Source organism: Sorghum bicolor, chromosome 1, assembly GCF_000003195.3.
Source record: "Sorghum bicolor cultivar BTx623 chromosome 1, Sorghum_bicolor_NCBIv3, whole genome shotgun sequence".
Taxonomy (NCBI): Eukaryota; Viridiplantae; Streptophyta; class Magnoliopsida; order Poales; family Poaceae; genus Sorghum; species Sorghum bicolor.
Window position 1 is genome coordinate 14,016,631 of NC_012870.2, and position 20,733 is coordinate 14,037,363.

Consider the following 20,733-nt stretch of genomic DNA (forward strand, 5'->3'; position numbering starts at 1 on the left):
CATAATTTTCTGCTCCTCAAAAGGATTTGGATCCCAGCCAGACCCGACCCACCGGGGCATTTCCTCGAACGAAATTTTTGGTTTCTTTTACTTCGGAGGCCACCTTGTGATGATTTTTTTTTTCTTCCTCTTCTTTTGAACAGTGATGAATGTATTAATCTAGCACGCAATCACGAGTGGTGAAGTAGTTTGAGGTCATCCTGAACTGCGTTACATAATACTTCCTCTAGTCCTGCTCCTGCTTTTAAAAAAAAAATTACTCAAGCCCACGGAATTCTTTTAACGCTTTTTTTTTCTAAATAACGCGCCAGGGGCTACCGGCTCGTAATTTAAACCTAGGATCTATGGTACTACTAAAGCTCATCTCATAACCACTAAGCTACGTACCATTTTGTCTAGTCATACATACATTTTGAGAGTCAATTTTATAATCTTTGATCAACATTTTAACTATTAAAAATATAAACTAAATTTAGATTTATTATCGAATATATTATCTACTAATCATAAGTTTTATATAATTATAAATAATAGAATATAATTAATTAAAAAATTATAAAAAGACCGTACTATGTCGGAGCGTCATGCCTTATAGCTGGCCCTTGGCTTTCATCGTTTTTACCGGCTGTGCAAGCATCCACCCGCGTCACTGTCCATGGGGCCAGCGGCGAGGAACAAAAGCAGCAAACCCAAGCCGGCCTAAATTAATCAATCATCACGAGAGGGCTGACTACCACTAACCCCGCCCGTCCTCGTCGGCACGTAAAACTAATCATCATCACGAGAATACCCCTGGTACGCAAGCCACCCGGCCATCTGCTCTCCGCCGTCCAGCCCCCGAGATGGGCCAACTCCAACCCTCCGATCCCATCATGGGCTGTGTACCGACTCAGGCCTATTCCGGTAACTTCCGCACGGTGCACTTTTGGACCGTCACCACCTCCCCCCCTTGGGCCCACGGCTCAATTACGTACGAGTAGTAGTACTCCCTACCTTTGGTCACCACGTATCCTTGGTCGAAGCTGGATGACAGTAGGGACCCAAGGGAGCTCCTGGGCCCAGGTGGCGGTGTAAGTTAGGTAACTGACGCGGGAAACGAGCAGGATGGCAAGCAACCGCAGCAGCCCACACCACCGTCTTCTTGCTCCGTCTCGCCTCGCCTCGCCGCGACCCGCGGGGGAGGGAAAGGGACAGAGGAAGAGAGAGAAACTGAAGCAAACCATTTTTTTATCAGAAAAAAAGAAGCAAACTATTTTATTTTTATTTTTTTTTTCTTGCTTAGTGAAACAAACAACATACACAGACCAGTGCGAGAGGGAGAGAGAGAAGGAGAAGATGATGACAATGATAAACAATAGATAAAAAAAAAAAAAGGCAGCGAGCGAGGTGGGGAAGAAAAAAGGGCGAAGTGATATAGAGAGGAGAGAGAGAAGGCGAGGGGAGGGGAGGGATCACGAGGTGTGCTTCCTCCTCCGCCCAATCGGGCCCAACCAAATCCGCCAGCGCCGCCTCCTTTACCACCTCTTTCCCCGGAGCTAAAAGGCGAGGGAGGGGAGAGGCTGCGCGTCGCTTCTTGGATCGCGGGGCGGGGTCACGGGACGCGCGCCGCGGGCCGGTAACGCTACCTGCTGCTGCTGCTGGTGGACTGCTCGCCTCGACACCTTGCCTCCTAGCCTACCACCTCCTCCTCCTGCTGCTGCTGCTTTGGCTGGCGCCGGCGATGGACCGGGCGGCGCTCACCGTGGGGCCGGGGATGGACATGCCCATAATGCACGACGGCGACCGCTACGAGCTCGTACGCGACATCGGCTCCGGCAACTTCGGCGTCGCGCGCCTCATGCGCAACCGCGCCGACGGACAGCTCGTCGCCGTCAAGTACATCGAGCGAGGCGAGAAGGTCTGGTTTTTTTCTTTCCGCTACCACTCGCTACCGTGCCTTGCTCTCGTCTTCCTGCCTGCCTCGCTAGCAAGTAGCACCAACATCATCCACCACCACTGACCACCCCACCCGCTGCAGATCGACGAGAACGTGCAGCGGGAGATCATCAACCACCGCTCCCTGCGCCACCCCAACATCATCCGCTTCAAGGAGGTCATCCTCACCCCGACGCACCTCGCCATCGTCATGGAGTACGCCTCCGGCGGGGAGCTCTTCGAGCGCATCTGCAACGCCGGCAGATTCAGCGAGGACGAGGTTCCATGTCTTTCGTCTTCTCTCATCAGCTCCTGCTTGTTGCTCGTGCTGTCTGTCTTCTGTACCAGTATTGCCACTCCTGTCCTGTCATGTACAAACATGGTTGACTAATCAACTGTCAAAGCTCCTTTCAGGCGCGTTTCTTTTTCCAGCAACTCATATCAGGGGTCAGCTACTGCCATTCCATGGTACTACTACTCTTTATTTTCTTTCCTTCCAATATTATTATTACCAAATATAGCATGTGGATCGTCAATCTTTGTACTGTCCTGGACTGGTCTGTTTAAAATTGCTCTGTTTTCTGCCTACCTCTCTGTCAAGCAAGTATGCCATCGTGACTTGAAGCTAGAGAACACCCTGTTGGACGGGAGCACCGCACCTCGCCTCAAAATATGTGATTTCGGCTATTCAAAGGTACTGCAAGATGCTCACTCTGTTTATTTACAAATTTAGTGGGGAAATGAAATACTGTTGCAGTTGACACTTGACAGCACTTTACGCTGTTATAATATATACCAAATGAGGAGTAAGATTATTAGTAACTGTAATTAGCAGCCCTTGACGTAGTCAAGAATAAATTAACTGAAATCATCTGCTTATAATTTATTAGATATTGTTATTCAAAAGAAAAAAATAATGGGTCATCTTGTGTGAAATTTGTCTCCTTAAACTGTTGCTCTGCTTATAACTCTTTTTGCATTGCAGTCATCAGTTCTACACTCTCAGCCGAAATCCACAGTGGGAACTCCTGCATACATTGCTCCTGAGGTTCTTCTGAAGAAGGAATACGATGGAAAGGTATTATGCGTAATGCCATTGATTAATCTACACTTAGCATACTGTTTCTATTCAAAGTGCATGCTATTGTTCTCCACTTGAGCAACATGTTTGTGTGGCAAAGCATTTATACATGAATAGTGTGTAGCCATGTATAGTAGGGCGGAACTATGTTGGAAGATTGGAACGCTAAATCAGTTGCTAACTATTTGTTACTGAACCAAGGTTGCTGATGTCTGGTCATGCGGAGTAACCCTTTATGTGATGCTGGTCGGTGCATATCCATTTGAGGACCCAGATGAGCCTAAGAATTTTAGGAAGACAATTCAGGTTTTCTTTGCAGATATATTTACATCAGCGTTTCTGAATTGACTGCCCATTTTGATTAAACACCAACGAGATTTGTTTTGCAGAGAATATTGGGTGTGCAGTACTCAATTCCAGACTATGTCCACATATCTCCAGAATGCCAAGATCTTATTTCTAGGATTTTTGTCGCCAACCCAGCCACTGTGAGCACTTTCAGATTCTAGTGATCCATTAGTTCCTGCACATGTTTCATTTGAGCAAATCACTGACACTCCATATACAGAGGATCACCATCCCTGAGATAAGAAACCATCCTTGGTTCTTGAAGAACCTCCCAGCTGACCTAATGGATGACAGCACAATGAGCAAACAGTACGAGGAGCCCGAGCAACCAATGCAGAGCATGGATGAGATCATGCAGATCCTGGCTGAGGCGACCATTCCAGCAGCTGGTTCTCGTGGACTCAACCAGTTCCTGAACGACGGCCTTGACCTCGACGATGACATGGAGGACCTAGACTCAGATGCCGATCTTGACCTGGAAAGCAGTGGGGAGATCGTGTATGCTATGTGACAGCATCGAATACTCAGCAACGAGGCAATGTGTATCATCAACCGCGCTCAGATGGCTCTGTTGCGTCAAAGGTTACCAAGATAATACGCAAGGGGTGTGCGCTGCTGGCAGTTGTATTGTACTTGCAGGTATCTGCTGCATATGCTGCTCACGCCTGATGCCGTGATGCCCCTTTTCTATCATCCCGTTGTGTTTGGCTGTTGTTTGGTGCACCTCCAGTGTTTTACAACAGTTTAGCCCTTTGGAATTGCTACTGCTAGAACCTCGTTCATCTGAGAAGACCCTTTGTTTCTGCATCCCCGACTAAGGGATAGCGATGTACTTGTATCATTACACTGTTTGTATCATATGTATTTGGTGTAGGAAAATAAAGAAACTCCATTGCCCGTTCTCTTTTCCATCTTTATTTCATCCGTATCTTACGATTTCTTGGGAACCCACCGGAGATCTTTCTCAGTTTTTGTGTCTTTTGACTTCTGTATATATGTATCTCACGGTTGAATCACAAAGGCACTATCTTTGAAACGACTCTCACCTATTTAAATGTTCATTATAGATTCATTATAGATTTAGTGGTTGTATGCATTCATAGTTGGTATAATGAATGGAATGCAATCCAACTAAGATTAAAAAAAATCTATTTCTAACATCACCTTCCAGTGAATTTTACTGAGCAGCTCCTGTACCTGGCATAATAGAAGATTGACATATACGAAATACAAAAGAAAAGATGGTAACCGGACCAGATGAGCTTCTATACCTAATATTTCATCAAAGAAGAACTTAACCAACATCTGAATAGTAAACAGGCACCATGTATATTGATTATTGCAGTGTATCATCGCACAACCTGACATACATCGATCAAGCCACTTATTTATGCATACACACGACCAAATGTCGCTATATTGTAGTCAGCATGCAAGGGATGGGATCGCAGCGTCAGCAGTTCAGAACTATGGTCTATGGAGCAAGCAGGGGATTCACCACATGACCAACGAACAGCAGCACACCAGTTGTGTCTTCACGAATCAGGAACAGGAAAGGGTGATCCGCGACGAAATCCGTGGGCATCCTGAATGAACAGAGCATAACCACTGCAGCAGATGCGGCGGCGGCCTCCGTTCCTTCCTCGTTAACTTCGACAAACGACTTGTGGAAAATGGATGAAACACACAGGTTCTGTCCTGCTGGCAAATGAACCAACTCTGACAGATCTGCTTGCGAGCTAAATGGTAGCTCAAGCCCCAATCCTTTTAGCAGATCGGATGCTTCGAACCCAAAGGAAACCTTGAACTTGGGGACTTTGAACTGCCCAACCGGAACCTTCCTCGTCGGGATATGCTCCTCCATGAACTCAGGCTCAGAGCTCAGTTTTTCAGCCAAGCTCCATAGTCCATCCCGTGCTTCCGGAAGAAGTATGTACATGGAGAACTTCCTCTTGTCCCCGCCTTGTTGGTAAGCAAGCTTAAGCACCTTAAAGTCGTCGTAACACGCAATGCATTGATCCTTTCCGCTGGACATGAAAGGTGCTTGAACTGAGGTGCCATCAAGAAGGTGGAACTCGCTGTCTCTGGTTTCAGATACATTGAACTTTTCAGTCCAAGCTCCTTTGAAATAGAGTGCATTGCCAAGAACCAGCCTGGTGGTCTGATCAACAGATCCTGGTGGCAGCAGCTCTTTGATTAGACCTGAGGTCACTTTCTCTACCCAGGAGTTCACTTCACCAGCAACTTGTGCAGCCTGGCAAAAAAGAGAGAAAAAAATACAGAATCTAAATTACAGTTTATATTATACACTGTGTAACAGATCAAGGGAACAAATGCATAATTTTTTTGAGAGATAACAAATGCATAATTTTATGAGATATGCAATGCATTAGAAAGCACCGTATTGGCACAAAAAGAAACTAATGATACTTCCATAGTTCAAGAAAACCATAATGATCATGTTAACACTTAACACAGACATTTTTAATGCAATAGAGGCAAAAATTGCAGTGTTTATTGAACAATACTCAGCACATCATTGGGCTGGGTACATGAGTGGTGAAACTCACATACCATAAGTGTCACACGATATATATAGTAAAGGTCCAAGTTTAACTAAATATTTTTGAGTCCATACTCGCATAGAACTATAGAAGTAAAAATTCTGAAAGACATGTGTAGTATGTAACTGCACCGTTTAACTCTTCAAATACAGAGACATGCTATTAATACTCCCGGTATCAACTAAGGATTCTCTACAGGTCTGAACTGTACGTATTATCAATTAAACATAAATGAACCAATTCCTAGCATGATTCTAGAAATTGCAATATTTGCTTAAACTTACAGTTATAACAGTCCCTAATAACTATGCTAGTTGTTTGCAAGCAAGAGAGTTAACCTTTTCCTGGAAGTCGACAGAGTGCGTCTCGGCCTTGTACTTTCCGACGGCGACCTCCTCGAAGGCCGACTTCAGCTTCAGCGACGCATCGACGAAAACAGCATCGGCAAAGGCGACCCGCGGACCGCCGACTCCGGACCCGTCGGCGAGCACGAGCTGCACCACCTGCTCGGAAAGCGCGTGCAGGATCTCAGCTGCGACCGGCCCATCGCCTCCTCCGAGTGCGGTGAGCAGCTGATCGCGCGTGGCATGGCCCGCGCCGGCGGCGAGGAGGCTGAGCACGACGTGGAGGGAGAGCGGGGAGAAGGCGGTGTTTCTGGCGGGAGCCGCGGCGGCGGTCGAAGAGAGCGCGGCGGTGAGGCGGAGGGCGAAGCGTGTCTGGCCTGCGATGGAGCGGCGGATGTCGGCGGTGGCCATGGTCGGTTCCGGGGTGATGGTTTCTTGGACACACAAGCACACAGCAGAGAGGAAGGAAGGAAGAAAGTGGCGTGAGAGAGATTATGGAATATTTCGGGGTGTCTTCAGTTATTTTGCTGGACAGATCAGCGAAGAATCGGTGATCAGGGCTGCCTGCTTAAGATAAGCTAAGATAGTTCCTATCACAAATGCAACTCCAACATAATCTAAAATTAAATCCATCGTCTAATAGATATCAAGATTATATTTATTTTTTACTTCTATAAATATAAATATAAATATAAATATTTCTTTTTATAAATTATGAATTTGAAATAGTTGACTTAATAATATGTATAAAACTAGAGTTGCATTTTTTTGGTTATTTAGATAGTAATGTAGTAGCAAAAGAGGAGTTGAAATAGTTGACTAATAATATGTATAAAACTAGAGTTGCATTTTTTTGATTATTTAGATAGTAATGTAGTAGCAAAAGAGGAGCTAAAGCATCTCCCAGAGTCTTTCTTAAATCACTCTCTAAATTATTATTTAGAAAACCATTTACTCTTTCTTAAGGGCAAGCTTGCGAGGAGGTGTTGGAGACCTGGAGCGATTTTTTACTACTTTCCCAAGGAGTAAAATGCACCCGCGCCTTCTAAACTTGGCAGTTGATTCATTGAACGAGCTACTGTAAGTAGGAAGTTATTAGGAACTTCAAAACAGCGATGGTTTCAGTTTTCCAGGGTCAGATATTTTCACTCAATGAGATTTTGTACCAAATCTCTGCCTTATCATCGTGAACATCACAAAGCCTAGTCAATTGTTTTCTACTCTCTTTATTCCAAATTGTAAGTCATTCTAAGAATTTTGAAGAGTCAAACTATTCTAAGTTTGACCAAATTTATATGATAAAATAATTATTATTATAATACCAACTAAGAATCATTATATTCTTCCTTAATTATATTTTCATATTATACTCACTTTATGTTACAAATCTTAGTATTTCTCTCTATAATTTTAGTCAAAGTTGAAAATGCTTTGACTCTCTAAAATTTTTAGAATGACTTATAATTTGGAATGGATGGAGTATAAAAAAAGACCGAACATCAAAGTCAAGCAGGATGTTAAAAAAAGGAGCTCAACTTTGTATATCCCATCATATTTGGTTCGGGGTGCCAATATCATCGATACTTCCTCCATTCCCTTTTTATCTGGCATGCAAGCAATTTTTTGGTTTGGCCACAGTAACTGGCACTAGCTAAATTACCGAGGGGACTAGTCATTACTAGGCCTAGGCCTTGTTTAGATGCGAAAAGATTTTGGATTTTGCTACTGTAGCACTTTCGTTTGTTTGTGGTAAATATTGTCCAATTATGGACTAACTAGAATCAAAAGATTCATCTCATGATTTACAGGTAAACTGTACAATTAATTTTTATTTTCGTCTATATTTAATGCTTCATATATGTGCGGAAAGATTCGATGTGACGGGAAATCTTGAAAACTTTTTAGTTTTCGGAGTGAACTAAACAAGGCCCTAGTTAAAAAACCGGAGCATTGGATGCATGTATACATGCATGGCTGTTTTATGCACTCATGACTATATTTTAGTGGAGAATAATATGAAGCAAAAACAGCTCACAAATGCAAAGCCCATATTTCTAGGAGTGTCTTGGCATCTAAAATCTCTCCTTTCAGGCTAGATAAAAGGGAATGGAGTTGATACGAGCTTCATAAACAATTGTTGTGGTTAAGTTGGCTACGAGCATATAATGTGCTTTGCTCTTTTGTTTAAAGAATCTATATGTCACTACAGATGTCACTATAAAAGGTCACTAGAACGAGAAACATCAGGGTGGAAGAAGGATACAGTAAGTACCATGAGTCCATGACCATACATATCAATTCTGAACTATCATCTCACAACCTTGCATACATCGATCAAGCATCTATTTATTCAAAATCAAAAACAAAATATGGCAGATTACACAGGAAGCTTGATCACTTGTCACAGCCCATGCAACTGGGCGACAGGATGGAACCGCACCAATCAACAAGGTAGCGATTTTGAACAAACACACTACGGAGCAAGGAGGGGATTCACCACATGGCCGACAAACAGCACCACGCCAGTCAAGTCTTCTCGGATCAGGAAGAGGAAGGGGTGATCTGCGACGAAATCCTGAGGCATCGCGAATGACCGGAGCACAACTGTTGCAGCAGATGCGGCGGCGGCCTCCGTTCCTTCCTCGTTCACTTCGACAAATGACTTGTGGTATACGGACGAAACAGACAAGTTCTGTCCCTCTGGTGAATCAACTAACTCTGATAGGTCTGCTTGTGCGCTGAATGGAAGCTGGAGCCCAAGACCTTTGAGCAATTTAGATGCCTCAAATCCAAAGGATATCTTGAACTTGGGGACCTTGAACTGTCCAACTGGAACCTTCTGCATTGGGATATACTTATCCAGGAACTCTGGTTCAGAGCTCAACTTTTCAGACAAGCTCCAGATGCCATCTTTTGCATCTGGAAGAAGAATGTACATGGAGAATTGCCTCTTGTCCCCACCTTGCTGGTATGGAAGTTTAAGCACCTTTAAGTTGTTGTAAGACACAATATATTGCTTTTTTGTACTGGACATGAATGGTGCTTGAACTGAGCTCCCATCAAGAAGGTGGAACTCACTATCTTTTGTTTTAGATGCATCAAACTTCTCAGTCCAAGCTCCTTTAAAATACAGCGCATTACCAAGAACAAGCCTGGTGGTGTGGTCAACAGAGCCTGGGGGGAGGATCTCTTTGATGAGACCAGAAGTAATTTTTTCTACCCATGAGTTCACTTTACCAGCAGCTTCAGCAGCCTGACCAATAAGAGAGAATATATCAGTGCTTCTTACTCATGTCAAAAGCATAAAACAAAATCATCCTGAAGTTTCCAATATAACTGAAATAGTGCAAGGATATAAGTATGAAAAGAAACTGAGCAAACCATTATACGTTAATGTGCCACAAACTAAAACAAACAAGAAATAAAACAGACTTTAGAAATTGAGAAGTGAACCAGGCATTAGTGTAGTACCATTATCACAGAGCATTCATATGAGAAGGAAATTATATGCAAAAAGAGAGAGTTCACCTGACTATAATCATCTAAACTGTCAAGATACAGCAATATATGCATAGTACAAGAGACCGCTGCAGAAACTTACTCGAGAAAATGCTGATACATTCAACTGCATATCCATATTATTTAAATATTCTAGTAACTTCTAAATATTGGCTGTGATCAGAACATATTGTTGCAGCTACAGATGCAGCTCCATCACTGCTTGTTACTGTAAGAATTATTGTGGAATTATTGCAACTTCAGCTGCAGCAATCTGCACCGACCAGGCTGAAATTCAGACTGAACAGTAAATAGCACAATTGGATGAGGGAACAAGAAAGTAATTATATCTGTCTAAACATATATTGTAAAAGGATTATAGACTTGTTATTTCTTAAAAAAATCATGGTATGTTACAAGTATAAGCACTGTTAAGTGATAGGCCACAAAGATTAGGAAACAAGTAACGATATAAAAGCACCTATGTGACATATAATGACTGTATATATAAGGAACATCTACAGAAAACATTATTACGCTTAATTTATGAGTTAAGGAGAAATCAGCCACTTAATAACTCTGACATGAGTATCAATGATGTATAAATGCACATAAAAATAAATCAGAAGGTACTAGCCAATCTGTGCCATAGCAGGTAGAAATAGCAAGATTTGATTCATATCCAAGCAAACAATCTTTAGTAGCTATGGTAGCAGGGCCGAGCTAGCTTAGTGGACATGTGGTCCATGAGCACCCTAAGTAGTAGATGAGCTCTCTAAAATCATGAAAATTGCACATGGACCACTCTATAATTTGGTTTTACATCTAATGATCTAGATCCTAGTTACGCTAGAAGTTCGCAAGTCTTAAGCAGGAGCTCGGGAGGGAGGGGAACAACCTTTTTCTGGAAATCCACGGGCTGGGTGTCGGCCCTGTACTTTCCGACGGCGACCTCCTGGAAGGCCGGCTTGAGCTTGAGCGACGCGTCGACGAAGACGCCGTCGGCGAAGGCGACGCGCGGGCCGCCGGCGCCGGACCCGTCGGCGAGCACGAGCTGCACCACCTGCTCGGCGAGCGCGTGGAGGCCCTCGGCCGCGTCGCCTCCTCCTCCTAGGGTGGCGGCGATCTGGTCGCGCGTGGCGCCGCCCGCGCCGGCGGCGAGGAGGCTGAGCGCGACGTGGAGGGAGAGCGGGGAGAAGGCGACGTTCCCGGCGGGGGAAGCGGAGGGGGACGGGGAGGAGAGCGCGGCGGCGAGGCGCAGCGCGAAGCGGGTCTGGTGCCCGATGGAGACGCGGATGTCGGCGGTGGCCATGGTCGGTGTCGGTAGGTCCACTTGGTCTGAGAGACTCCCTTGAGACTCCACGAGGAAGAAACGGGGTGCAGATCGCTGGCCGGGGGGTGTTGCGATTTCCAGGTCTTGCAGGGTGTTTTCCGGGTATTTTGCTGGACTGGACAGCAACAAGCTCCAGGCGAAGAAGGCCTTTTCTGCTTCCATGAAAGCAACAGGCGTCAGGGCAGGGCCCATGGGCTGCTGCCAGGTGCCAAGACCCAATATCCTACGTGGGCCGTGGCTACTGGCTAGTGGCGGTCATCAATATACTAAGATATTATTACGAAATAATTTCCAAGTTAAAGCTATCAAGGTCTAGATATAATAATAATAATAATAATAATAATAATAATAATAATAATAATAATAATAATAATAATAATAATAATAATAAATTCCAGCTTACTCTATCTATAATAATATAATAATAATAAATTCCAACTTACTCTATCTATAGTGAACATTTAATGCAGCATTATTTTTGAAGTCAAAGTTTTAAACAATTAACTAGAACCATAGGTGGTTGCAATATATCCTCTTCTATTAAGGAAAAAGATAGAACTAGGATTGGAAAATCTGGACAGTTATATGTTAGATCCTCTTAAATCTTAGACTAGTTATTATAGTGGGTGAGTTTTATTATATGAATTTAATATATGCTACCAATTTATGACATTTTTAAAAGGAGAGAAGATGTGAGTTTTTTTTAGTTGAAACTCTTCTAGCTTTGGCCTTTGGCTCGATTTTCAACTTTAGATGATTTATGGAGTTAAATATCTATGCATTGAGGATGATGATTCTACCATTGTTTTATTGCAGTTTGTATTTTTGAAAACAAAGGTTATAAAACTCTCTACTAGAAACATCCTTACAAGTTACAAGCACATGTGCAATACCGATTATGGCATCAGTTGTAAGCCAATCTGAAAAGCCAAGTTGACACCAAAAATCAAAATCTTCATGTGTTTAACCTTGAATAATGCAATTTTAAACAAAGACAACCTAATCAAAACTAATTGGAGAGGGAAGAATTATTGATGTGTCTTGCACGGATAAGGAATCGGTCATTACATCTATTTTTTATGTCCCATACCAAGATATGTGTGGAGTCTTATTACCCACACCTTCGGGGTTGAATATAGATCTGTCTCCTTTTAATCCGTATATATTGAATCTGAGGGTGTGTTTGGTTGGGCTGTGACTTTTGGAAAAGCTACTGTGAGCTTTGAGCTTTTGAAAAGCTGCTGTGGGATGTGGGCTTTGAGAAATCCAAAAGTCATTTGGTTGGTCACTTGTGGCTTTTGGAAAAAAAACTGAACGGATCCCAAAAGTCAGTGAAAGCAGGGGGTGAGGTGCTTTTGGATTTGTACTACGAGAAAAGCTGCTTTTGGGCAAAAGCACTTGTGGCTTTTTGGGCCCTTTGGTTGGCTTTTGGCTTTTACAAAAGCAAAAGCAGGTTCAAAAGCCCAACCAAAGAGACCCTGAATTAATCACAGTCTTCCACACAAAAATACCATACATGTTAGGTATAGTGATACCGCTAAAGGCCTACTAGCGCAGTACCCTTGATGATAGTTGAAACAACATTGTACTAGTAAAAAAATATTACTAAATTTAAATTTTAGTATAATCTAGAGTTCAAACAAACCCACAAGTTCCTCCTTGAATATAAAGGTGTAAATTTACCAAACTATAATCCATTTGTTTTCTCTTTGTGTCTCTTGATCAAATTGTAGCTGAATTTTTTATAAACATTAACTAAACATGAACATTTTGACGGTCAAAATAAGTGAATCTTGGGCCTTGTTTAGTTCTCAAAAAAATTTACAAAATTTTTTAAATTTCCCGTCATATCGAATCTTACGGCACATGCATAGAGCATTAAATATAGATTAAAAAACAACTAATTACGTAGTTTATCTGTTTATAATTGAACAATATTTGTTAAATATAAACAAAAGTGCTATAGTGTTTACTTTGTAAAATTTTTTGAAACTAAGGGGGTGTTTGGCACTGCTCCAAAAACTCTGCTCCACAAACTCCACTATGGAGCAGCTCCACAAAAACCTGAAGTTCGTGGAGTACCTCTACTCAACTCTTTTTTCTCGAACTGAGTGCTTGGAGCTGAAACCGTTTGGCTAAAAAACGTGAAGCGGAGCTGAAAAACGTGGAGCAGAGCGGTGCCAAACACCCCCTAAACAAGCCTGATCTACAATCACCAAAAAAAAGTTTCGGTTGGGTCAGAAAATTTTCACCATTTGAAACTTTGAATGAACCGGGCAACCGGCCACGGACGACTTGAGCGAGTTGCATGTGTCCGTTGCCTCTGATCGAACACGGAGGCGCAGACCATCCCTGAGCCCTCGTCTATTTGAGTTTTTGGACGCATCCCCCTCAGCCCTCCACGGCTGCTGCGGCCTGCGGCTACGTCCATCGCCAGCAGGCGTCTCCTTCAATCAATGGCCTCCGCCTCGTCCTCCACCGCGCCGCCGGTGGCCGAGATGCCTGCTGCACCGGCCTCGTCCACCTCCGAGCCGCTCCCATCAGCCGCGCCCGCCGCGCGCCCTCGCCGCCGCATCCGCGAGGTGAGCTCGCGCTACCTCTCCACGCCGCTCGTCCCGGCCCCGTCCCCTCGCGTCTCGACCTCCTCGTTCCACTCCGCCACGCCGCTCCCTGCAGCAGCAGCACCGTCCCCTCGCCTCTCGACATCCTCGTTCCACTCCGCCTCGCCGCTCCCAGCCCCGTCCCATTCCTCCACGCCGTCCACGCGCGCGCACCACCACTTCATGCCCGCCCACGCCGCCCCCACCGCCTCCTCTGGCCTCACCGACGAAAACCGCCCGCCTACGCCAGGATCGCGCAAGCGCGGCGCGGCGCGGGATCTGTTCGAGGAAATGCACCGCCCGCGCCTGAACCCGCCCACGCCTCTCGCCGCCGCTGGTGTCCCCGGCGCCACCGCCACTCCCGGTCCCGGCCCAAGGCGCATCCTCTGCCCGTCGTCCAGAGCCTCTCCTAACATCACCACGGCGGGGCACCACCACCAACACCGTAGGCGGGGCTGTGTGCGACCATCAACGCCAGCGCGCACCAGCTTCAGCTTCTATAGCGCTTCGCCTGAGACCTCGGCCGCAGCCATCGACTCCAGGGCAGCAACTCCCTGCCCTCGGCCTGTCCCGTTCCTTGAGCCAAGGACATCACCGCCAGGGACAACAGAGGGGCCCGGCATACCACCAAACCCATTCTGCTTTCAGGCCCTAGCCTTGGCGCTGCCAGATCGCCGCCAAGCAAAAACACCAGCAGCTGTGGTGAAGCACGCGCTGCTGCCGCCGCCTGCACGGAAGGTTGTAGTGGTTAAGAAGGGAGCAGCGGTGATGGGAGGCGGCAAAGCTGCCGGGAAGCAGGAGGATGTGCACAAGCTGCGGATTCTGGAGAATCGCTACATGCAGTATAGATTTTTGAATGCCCAGGCAGAGGCTATGGCGATAACCAAGAAAGCTGTTGCTGAGGTGTTTGAAATATTTAAGATCTAACTAGTTCAGTTTCACCATCGCACTTTTTATTGGAAGTTCGAGTTGCAGTGATCATGTCGTTTTATTTGTCTTTCGTATATACAGGAATCACTATATGGGCTCTCGGAGAGGATTGCTAATCTGCAGAAATCTGTTGCGCAAAAAAAGGCTGAACTGGAGTGTCTTAAGAGGATGGAGAAGATCGACTTTGTTGTTGATGCTCAGGTATGACAATGTTGTGTTCATATGCTTCTTCAAAACCTGGAAGTTACCTAGCTCATCATGGAGGAGAAGACATGGAATGGACTTTTGTTTTTCAGAATACAGAGTTAGTTACACATGTTTGTCTTGAACAGATGGTTTAGATTTTTAAATCCGTGCTTAGCATACAGTGATCCAAAACAACTAATATTACAAAGAATTTTTATTGAATTTTTTTAGGAGTTCTAGTGGGAGAGCATGCACTTATATCCCTAGTTAATCACAGCTTCCTCAAGTATATAACACATAACATCTTCCAAATGCAAGGATTGTAATTAAAATCTTTGTGGTTTATTAGCAGTAGTTGCGCATGTGAGAAGCCCACCGTGGGCCTTGCACTCTAGGAGCATAGCTAGAGGGTTTGCTGAGGAGATAATATGTTGATTGTTGCTCTTTGGTTGGCAGGGCTCTGGTTTACTTGATTCTTTGGGATCAAGATTGTTAGATGCTGAACTTGTTTGTTTATTGTGGAGCTCATGTGCTTGTGAGTAAAGCAAGAATGAACAAAGTTTTATAGTTTCTCCCTCGCTTGTTTTAAATTCTTTTTCTATCGAAACTCGCACTTTATTATCTATTCAAGCCTTTATAGAAACTTGGCTGATACTGAACAAGAGTTCCCGCCAGTTTGTCTACCGTCAATCTTCTTACTCTCTCGTTATGTAAATGACATCAACTCACCATTTCAAAACAGAATCATTGTTCAACATGGAGCTTCCTCCATCAAAAAATATCTGACTATCTTTGCTTGTATTTAGACCTCTATTTTTGGTCAGTCTTCTTCTCACTGATCTCATCATGATGGTCCTCACATAAGAACCAATCAATAAACCTATATGCACCTATCATTGACTGTAAACTAAAAGTTAAATCTAAACCAAAACTTACTTTAACTGCTAGCTCCATGCCAGAAAATTGACATCAATGCCTCATGAAAGGCTATAAATTGAAGACTTCTGCAAACAAGTGGTAAAAAGTCTTAATTTGCGACAGCATAATAATTTGTCCTTTCTAAACCATCAGGTGCCTTCCTTGGAACAGTGGTGTGAACTTGAGAGAGAACATATAAGTTGCCTTGCATCAGGAACAGTTTCTCTCCTTAATGCTGCATCACGTCTACCAACCCGAGGGAACATTAAGGTTAGTTTTAATTGTTAAAAGTAACCACATGGCATTTTAATTTGATCCAGTTTTTCCATTTTGGTTCATAATAATATCTTCAATTGTTTTCTTGTGTTGTACATGGTTTATCGGCTTATCCTTGTGACAACATTTCAGACCAACACTGGAAGAGTCAAATTAGCTCTTAACTGTGCAATGGAAATTATGAAACAGTTGTCTCCCTTTGCTGAGAAGTTGTCAAGAAAGGTACAGAAATTTGTAACTTCGATGTAGTCAGATTCCTACACTGTACTTAGTTGTTCGAATTTACAGCTTTCCTTTTCATAAAAATGAAAACCCTCAGTTCACTACATTGCTGCATGCGTAGTGTACACATAAATCAACATGAGCTAAAACTGTTGCCCATTATTTGAATGCTGTTTCACACATGGCAAAAGCAATATCTGGTCTATATCTTCTGGAACAAACTGACATGGTCTATGGCTCTATGGTCATTTTTATTTAGAGTTCTCTGCTAGAACAAATTGATGTAGCTTATGTCAATATAGTATAATAAAAAGGCCTTTAGTACAAGCCAAGTTAGGTAGGCTATGAAACCAAACAAGAGCCATCAACAAAGAGGATATGAAGTAAGAAAATAAAAGAAAAACATTAGTAATACTACGTTACTAATAACATAAGTAAAAGAGGATCAATAAACTAGCTCATGGTTTGCACATGTGGATTACACATGCTCAGATGCTCCTACCCAAGGATAATTCTTTAGGGGTATATTGCACTCTTTTTTTAAAGTCATTCTTTATTGGCTCCTGCATGTCTATATATATGGTCATTTTTATTCATATTTACTTTCTAGGACTAATTGATCTTGCAATGAAGGTTGAAGAAATTGAGGATGTGGCTTCTGAACTCAATAATGTGGTATCAGAAGAGCAAGTGCTACTTCAAGAGTGTACTGACCTCTTACATCAAGCGCATGATATGCAGGTGCGGTTTCACCAAAAATAAACTATTACTTTGATCTGTGTAAACTTCTGTTCTATCAAAATCCTATGTGTTGAAATGCTTAGATTTTCCTACATGCTATGTTGAACTGACAGTGTTAGGCATTCCTCGATTGTGTAGGTGATGGAGGATGGCCTCAGGATCCAAGTGATGCAGCTGAAAAATCAAACCAAAAACAAAACATGAAGGAAGTGATCTTGTAGGTCAGTTAACTAGTGGAGGTATAAGATGGTTTAGCTATTATTGATGTTGCAGTGCATATTATTGGATGAGGTATAGCTGTTCTTGGCTACCATGGTATAAGGAACAAAATAGTTGTTGATTGTAGTTATAATCAACTTTAGATGATGCAGAGAGGGGCGCATATCATATATTGGTATACAAGACTGAGAAAAGGATTGGCCGATCAAGAAATATTGATTCGGCTGTAGTTTAGGGTTTTTGTCTTCTCTATAATATAATGTAGAAGCATATGTAGTCTGCTATAATAAAATAAAAGAATAAAGAGCACAGAGATGTTTGTGTTAGAAACCAAAATTTGAATATCTGAAATAATGTAGAAGCACATGCATGTAGTTGTCTTCAGCTGTCACAGTTCAAAGCGTATCTGAAATAATTCGTTCTTATCATGTGTGAATATCTCGAAGTACGAAATTTGAACATTATATGAATGCTCGAGCGCAGTTTTTGGAGCATATATCCGTAGACGTAAGAGAGCTTACGAATATATCGAAGTACCTTTGTGGTCTGTGTTCGTGATGGAGTGTGTGCTTTTCGTGTACCTGCCGGCTACCAGTAGTATATGTAAGGAGTAGCTATTCAGAACGAGTACGTGCTGCATCAGTGTTGCTGTGCCGCACGCGCTGGGCCGGTGGAGCCTCCGTGTGGTCGCCGGCCGGCCGCCTTCCTGTTGCATGCAGTTGAAGAGGAGCGCGGGCACGGCAACCTCGTCGATCGTGAGGCGACGACCTGAACAACTTGCACAGGACGAAATCTCCTCCTCCCACGCCACCACCGTAGCCGTGGCGCCGTGCTCGTCGTCGAGCGCGAGTTCCACCATAGCAAACACCAGATGGTGACCGTCGTCCACGGCGGCGGCGGCGTCGTCGTCGTCGTCCTGGCGCCGCCGCCGCCGCCGTAGGAGTAGGACAACCACGTGCGCGAGGCAGCGGCCGTCCGCACCCCTGACGACGGGGCTGACCTCTCGCCGGTCTCCGAGTTCCATCGCCCTTCGCCTAGGGCGCCGGCCGCGGCCCTGTAGCGGCAGCGTGCGGGGCAGAGATGAAGTACCAACAGGTCCTGCCCGGCGCCGGCGCCGGCGCGTACCGCTCGGTCAGCCTCTCGGGAGCGACGGAGTAGACGTCGGCCAGGTGGACGAAGCCACCGCCGTCGACGTCGAGCGCTGCTGCCGGGCGTCGACCATGCATGCATGGGGTGGAGGACGAACGTGATCAGGTCGTGGTCGCTGGGGGGCGGAGAGCAACAAAGCCCCGGGCGCCGGCGGCCCCTTGAGGGAGATCGGCCATGGCCATGGCGACTGGATAGTTCTTGCGTCGATCCAGCGATCATGCATGTTTATGGACGCATGAATCGGGTGAGTGCGGATTTTATATGGCAAACTGAATCGTATTCGGTCATCACGAACATGCATGGTCCTTCATTCTTTATTATTATTATTATTTAAATAGAGCTCGTGTGCTTGGTTCAGTTCCCAACGCACATGTTTTAGGCCTTGTTTAGTTTGCAAAAATTTTCAAGATTTTCCGTCACATCGAATCTTTGGTTGCATACATGGAGCATTAAATATAGATAAAAATAAAAACTAATTACACAGTTTATCTGTAATTTGTGAGATGAATCTTTTGAGCTTAATTACTCCTTGTTTGGACAATGTTTATCAAATAAAAACGAAAACGTACAGTAGCCAAAAATGAAATTTTTTGCGAACTAAACAAGGCCTAGTTCGCAAAAATTTTCAAGATTCTCCGTCACATCGAATCTTTGGTCGAATGCATAGAGCATTAAATATAGACGAAAATAAAAACTAATTGCACAGTTTACCTGTAATTTGTGAGATAAATCTTTTGAGCCTAGTTACTCCTTGATTGGACAATGTTTGTCAAATAAAAACGAAAATGCTACGGTAGCCAAAAACCAAAAATTTTGCAAACTAAACAAGGCCTTATTTGAACTTCTTCAAATGTAGCTGATTGAACTTTCTCGTTTTTACCTATGATCATTGCATGTCAGCCTTTTATTTTCTCTTTCCTTACATGAATATTCATATGATCAATCTACCATTTTAATTTCGGTAATTTCGGTGGCGGCCGAAAAAAAATCTGAAATTTCATTATATACTAATACATATGTTATATAACTTGAGACTCATATTTTATATTGTTTATATTGCATATTCTTCTATTTAATAGATGTGTAATCATAAATTATACTTATACTTGTTTAGATCTAATTTTTTTTAAGAAAAACATACTTTATGTGCTAGTCTTTAAAAAAAATTCGGTCGAATTTTGAATTTCGGTGATGACCGAAATTTTTGCGATACCGAAATTAAAAACCTTGGTCAATAAGTTCCAGGATGAACGAGCTGATCCGATCCGGTCGTCCGCCCTGCACTTTCTAGAAGGAAAACGTAGCATGAACGCACTCTGACACGTCTCACTGCCTCTCCCAGTCCAGTTTCTCAGCTCCCAAATCCCAAGCGCGTCTGGGGAGCCGATCGGGGACAAACGAAACAAAGCAAGCAGCAGGCTCCAGCTCCCCTTCACTCACTTAGCTTGGCACCGGTCTTGCTCGCAGCACTTGCCGACCTCAACTACTCATGTGTTATATTAATTACTGCCACTGCCAGATAGAGAAATAATGCACATAGATTCGATTCGTTTGGCTGATAAATCATGTCATAACTAATTTATTATAAGAGAAAAACATTGGTGAATGACTAGCCGATTCGACGGATAGCACTGGTCCATTTTAGAGACCATTCCTCGTAGAATTCTTCCTGAAGCTAGGCATCCGAGTTATGGTGAAACCGTTTGATACTGGTAACTTAAGATTAATGTCTATGGACCCATTTAATCTGTAGCTAGTTTGCTTCATCAGGTTGCTTTTTATTCTTTTGATTTGATGGCTTAGTTGGCCCAATTTATTAGTTTGTTTCTCTATTTTAATTAGTGTAGCTTAGAATCAATATTATTAGTCTAGACATTAGACGCAAGACAGTCGCCAACCTTCCACCTAGCGTCTAGACAATCTAGACCATGAGACTTGTCTAAACGTATTAGACAGTTTGTATCGCAGTAGCAAAAATCATACAATTTTACATGCATATATAATTGGCCAATTGTATTCTACTCTCTCCGTTCCAAAGTAGAAGTCACTATGGGGTAAGTGTTTGGTCAATATTTCTCAACTTTGATTAGATTTATAGAAAATATTAACAATATTTATATCTCGTAAGGATCGGAGCCACCGTAGCTGTGCATGCATAATTTATGCATTGTCTTTTGATATTACCTTTTATTTGTAGCTATATGTGAGATTTGATCTCTAAGACTCACATATGGTACATATCTGATTTTGTCCTTAAAATCGGGTATTACATATATAGAGATCAAATCGGTATTATATCTCAATTAAACAACGCATATCTATATCTATATCTATATCTATATCTATTATAAAGCTACTCACTAAGTCTACTCAACATGCAAGCCCATCCATAACATCCCCCAATGACTAT

The 20,733-nt window shown here is 43.5% G+C and overlaps 4 protein-coding genes across 4 annotated transcripts; 2 read left to right on the forward strand and 2 right to left on the reverse strand.

Moving 5' to 3' along the window:
- Nucleotides 1,236–4,254, forward strand: LOC8062515 (serine/threonine-protein kinase SAPK10). The gene is made up of 8 exons (XM_002464191.2): nucleotides 1,236–1,897; nucleotides 2,018–2,194; nucleotides 2,329–2,382; nucleotides 2,516–2,608; nucleotides 2,900–2,992; nucleotides 3,197–3,301; nucleotides 3,385–3,483; nucleotides 3,564–4,254. The coding sequence occupies exons 1-8, from the start codon at nucleotides 1,721–1,723 to the stop codon at nucleotides 3,852–3,854; spliced, it is 1,089 nt and encodes a 362-aa protein (XP_002464236.1). The 5' UTR covers nucleotides 1,236–1,720; the 3' UTR covers nucleotides 3,855–4,254.
- LOC8064500 (serpin-ZXA) lies at nucleotides 4,638–6,760 on the reverse strand. Its single transcript, XM_002466778.2, has 2 exons — nucleotides 6,246–6,760; nucleotides 4,638–5,597 (listed from the first exon to the last, which is right to left on the reverse strand). The coding sequence occupies exons 1-2, from the start codon at nucleotides 6,660–6,662 to the stop codon at nucleotides 4,818–4,820; spliced, it is 1,197 nt and encodes a 398-aa protein (XP_002466823.1). The 5' UTR covers nucleotides 6,663–6,760; the 3' UTR covers nucleotides 4,638–4,817.
- LOC8062516 (serpin-ZXA) lies at nucleotides 8,501–11,171 on the reverse strand. The gene is made up of 2 exons (XM_002466779.2): nucleotides 10,648–11,171; nucleotides 8,501–9,504 (listed from the first exon to the last, which is right to left on the reverse strand). The coding sequence occupies exons 1-2, from the start codon at nucleotides 11,059–11,061 to the stop codon at nucleotides 8,725–8,727; spliced, it is 1,194 nt and encodes a 397-aa protein (XP_002466824.2). The 5' UTR covers nucleotides 11,062–11,171; the 3' UTR covers nucleotides 8,501–8,724.
- Nucleotides 13,539–17,610, forward strand: LOC8062517 (AUGMIN subunit 8). Its single transcript, XM_002464192.2, has 6 exons — nucleotides 13,539–14,585; nucleotides 14,694–14,813; nucleotides 15,870–15,986; nucleotides 16,125–16,214; nucleotides 16,848–16,955; nucleotides 17,094–17,610. Exons 1-6 carry the CDS (start codon nucleotides 13,539–13,541, stop codon nucleotides 17,157–17,159), a joined length of 1,548 nt encoding a protein of 515 aa, XP_002464237.2. The 3' UTR covers nucleotides 17,160–17,610.